A 3480-nucleotide genomic window follows, 5' to 3' on the forward strand; every position below is an offset into this window, starting at 1 on the left:
TATGGATGTATTTGCAGTTTTGAGGGTGTCCTATAGTTTTTATAGTATCATATAGTTTTTTTATAGTGTGCTGTATTTGCTGTTTTGAGAAGGTAACAACATTTGGAAAATTTACTACACAGAGTTGTGTGTCTTGTGTAAACTGTCTAGAAAAATGACATTGTACAAAAATGCGTACGCGATTGAGAAGAACTTAAATAATTTGAATTCAGAATGTCATCAATGCCACAGACTAACAAGCAGAGACAAGAAAGAAAATTGAGGCATGGTATGGAGAAGGTTGGCAAAACATTCTGGGGGTTTTATTAACATTCTTCTGCCAAGTACAAACAATTACACACAGCTTTCATGCATCAAGCCATCAGTTAAGCACCATGTTACGCTATGTTTATTGCTGGGTTAAGCATTGCATTTACTGAATCAATCTAGGACACTAAAAGCAGCTGTGGAGTTGAAGGACATCGTTGTTCATCGAAGGGTATATCTGAGTATTGGTAATCTGAAAAGAGTAAAAAATGGGGGATTGAAAAACAGATATACAGGTAAGTGCAAAGTCAACAGTCTTCTTACAAAGCAGACTTCTCTGAGTCTCTAAGATTTAACCACATAAGGTATGATAATGTAGGTATTATGAATTTAGAATGTACTGTATATTTTACATAATAATACAAAAAAACTGACCACAATCAAACATAGGTACAGTAGCACCAAACAACATTATCAAGCCTGTTGCATTGCTCTGTGACAGAACGGTTAAGGAATTCAGCAATTCACGAGCTTAAATATGGCAATACATGTTTGTGTCATATGGTAGAGCAAAGGTCTTACTCACATCTCTAATCGTCTTCCTCATCGGATGTATGAGTCTGCAATGACAGTGGTTGCCAATTAACCAATCAGCACCCCTATTTGAACAGTTGTTTCATTTCACATCACAATGGCTAAATGAATGGTTGAAGACATTGTTCCCAGATTTTTTGACAGTATCTTTAAAGTAACCAACTATAACATATTGTAAATCAGTACATTTTCATTTGAAAATGACGTGGACTTACTAGCGAAAGTCCATGATCAACAACCACCTCTGTATTACACTATATATAGAATAAATAAAACAATTCAACATGATTGAGTGAGGCTCTTTCACAGTAGCTCCTATATGAACGTATGCATGGTGTCCATGTTAGTACAGCCTAAGTCTCATCAGCACTCCCTTCAATTATGTTCAAAATGCCACCTGATGTATGTTGCGGACATAAAGGCATTAGGTCTTACATGGGCAGGTGCAGCAGGAGCAGGCGGAGGTGGGGCAACCTGGATGCTGAAGGGGTGGTACTAGAGGAGAGGAGAGAGTCATATATATATATGTATTTGAACCTTTATTTAACTAGGCAAGTCAGTTAAGAACAACTTCTGATTTACAATGAGTATTGGGGAACAGTGGGTTATGCCTTGTTCAGTGGCAGAACAACACATTTTGACCTTGTCAGCTCGGGGATTCAATCCAGCAACCATTCAGTTATATGCCCACCGCTCTAACCACTAGGCTACCTGCCGCCCCAGATGCAATCAAGCAGACACACAATACATTTGTCATGCTGTGTACATGTACTGTATATTAATAGGGGTCATGATCACTCACGATCTCAACGCTCTCCTGGCCGAGTGGCTGGGGGATCTCCTGTTTGATGAAACCACCTGACTATGTTTTGACACACACACACACACACACACACACTTTCATCATGACTTTCTGAATTCTGATAAGTTAACACCTGTGATATTGACTGGATTGAACATTCACTCTATTAGTGTGAGATGCACTGGTGTAGCATCACTAACACGACAGCACAGTGTATTTCACTATGTTGCTATGGTTACTTACAGGTACTCCACCACCAACAGGAAGGATCTGTAACATTGGAACACTCTGGTTACTACAGTAAACGTAGAAGGTTGACTTCAATCTAGAATGGGAAATGTATTGTGATTAATTTGAACTATTTCTTTTGTCAAACACCCACAATCTCTAGATCAGGTCTGGCTTGTCCAGCTTGGAGAGCCTACAAATAATTGGAAAACAAACATTTGTATTATGGAAAGTTCAGTTCTTCAGTGTTCTATTCCCTTTTCAAGTACTTTTTCCTCATTTTATGATTTTAAAACTATTCATATTGTAACTATTATTCTTATTTTTTCATCACATTACATCAGTTATGGTGCCCATATTGGGACAGCATCACATGTCCGTGGAAGAACACCCTCGAGTTATGTATGTCCTGTTATGGACACCGTAACTATGTATCAAATCAAATGCATCGTAAACAACAGGTGTAGATTAGCAGTGTTTCTTACCTGAGCGTTGGCAGCCTGGAAGTCAAACTCCATGACCAGCCTTTGCTGTGAAGTACAGATGAATGTTAGATGAATGTTAGGTTCAGCACTTATAAAGACACTGTAATCACAGTAAATAATGACTAAATATATGAATACTGTTTGTAAATGTTTCCAATCCATTTATTTGTAAATTAAAGAAAAAAATATATATATCATTTTAAAATGTACTTTATTTAACTAGGCAAGTCAGTTAAAAACAAATTCTTATTTTCAATGACAGCAGGTGACAACTGCCTTGTTCAGGTACAGAAAAACAGAGTTTTACTTTGTCAGCTTGGGGATTTGATCTTAAAACGTTTCTTTTACTAGTCCAATGCTCTAACCACTAGGGTACCTGCCACCACGGGTATTTTGTACAGAATAACAGAGAAACATAAAATCGGAAAGACAACACAGTACACTTATAAATAATACAACGGAGAATTGAACTCACAGGGCGGCCGAGAGCAGTCCCCAGGATGCAGGCGATCAGAATGAAGGTTTTCATCTTGAAGGATTCTGTTGACGAAAAAGATTTGACATTTAGCAAAATCCTTCATCACTTTCTGAAGTAGTTTCCTCAAGTTTATTTTCCCTTTTGCGTTGACAAATACTGAAGCTAAAGGTTGAATCAGAGTTGATTTCTAATAAATTACCTTTAGTAGTGCAGCACCACAAGAGAATCAAAGGATTGCTGAAGAACGATATGAAGTCTGAGGGAGAGATCTGCTCCTTTTTATTCTCCCCAAAAGCAAAAGGAGGTCCAACTTCTGATGATGACTTGGTGACTAGCCAAGCCATTCTTTGATCATTCAAAAACATGCTTTGGCAGCTATTGTTTATCTATATGAACAATCTCCAAATATCATTTTTTTGCTTTGATTGTAATTACAGATTTCCACCCCCATCCTGTATTTGATTGGCAGCCTTTAAGGATAAACATTAAGATATCATCCTATGATGTATATGAATATGACATAAGACGTTTTGCACACCTGGCTTCACCTCAGTGTTTATAGATTTCAATCTAGGCCTCCCGAGTGGCGCATTGGTCTAAGGCACTGCATTGTAGTTGCTAACTCTTCCACTAGAGATCCTGGTTTG

The 3480-nt window shown here is 37.9% G+C and overlaps 1 protein-coding gene across 2 annotated transcripts; it reads right to left on the minus strand.

The window, feature by feature from the left end:
- Window positions 1–269: 269 nt before the first annotated feature.
- Window positions 270–3187, minus strand: scpp7 (secretory calcium-binding phosphoprotein 7). 2 transcript variants are annotated; one of them, XM_021617230.2, is made up of 9 exons: window positions 3033–3187; window positions 2831–2895; window positions 2356–2400; window positions 2025–2063; window positions 1886–1912; window positions 1643–1702; window positions 1276–1335; window positions 833–866; window positions 270–499 (listed from the first exon to the last, which is right to left on the minus strand). In XM_021617230.2, the coding sequence occupies exons 1-8, from the start codon at window positions 3175–3177 to the stop codon at window positions 837–839; spliced, it is 471 nt and encodes a 156-aa protein (XP_021472905.1). In that variant the 5' UTR covers window positions 3178–3187; the 3' UTR covers window positions 270–499; window positions 833–836. The 2 variants fall into 2 exon arrangements, with proteins under 2 accessions (XP_021472905.1, XP_090044764.1); XM_090188638.1 differs by lacking the exon at window positions 2025–2063.
- Window positions 3188–3480: the final 293 nt, after the last annotated feature.

The sequence above is a fragment of the Oncorhynchus mykiss genome, chromosome 10 (genome assembly GCF_057628025.1).
Source record: "Oncorhynchus mykiss isolate SJ-2025 chromosome 10, ASM5762802v1, whole genome shotgun sequence".
Classification (NCBI taxonomy): domain Eukaryota; kingdom Metazoa; phylum Chordata; class Actinopteri; order Salmoniformes; family Salmonidae; genus Oncorhynchus; species Oncorhynchus mykiss.

Coding starts and splice junctions, on each gene's coding strand:
- scpp7 (XM_021617230.2), bottom strand. CDS start 3,177: ATGGCTTGGCTAGTCACCAAGTCATCATCAGAAGTTGGACCTCCTTTT. Junction 2,401..2,830: donor GGACTGCTCTCGGCCGCCCT/GTGAGTTCAATT, acceptor TGTACTTCACAG/CAAAGGCTGGTCATGGAGTT. Junction 1,913..2,024: donor CCAGACCTGATCTAGAGATT/GTGGGTGTTTGA, acceptor CCAATGTTACAG/ATCCTTCCTGTTGGTGGTGG.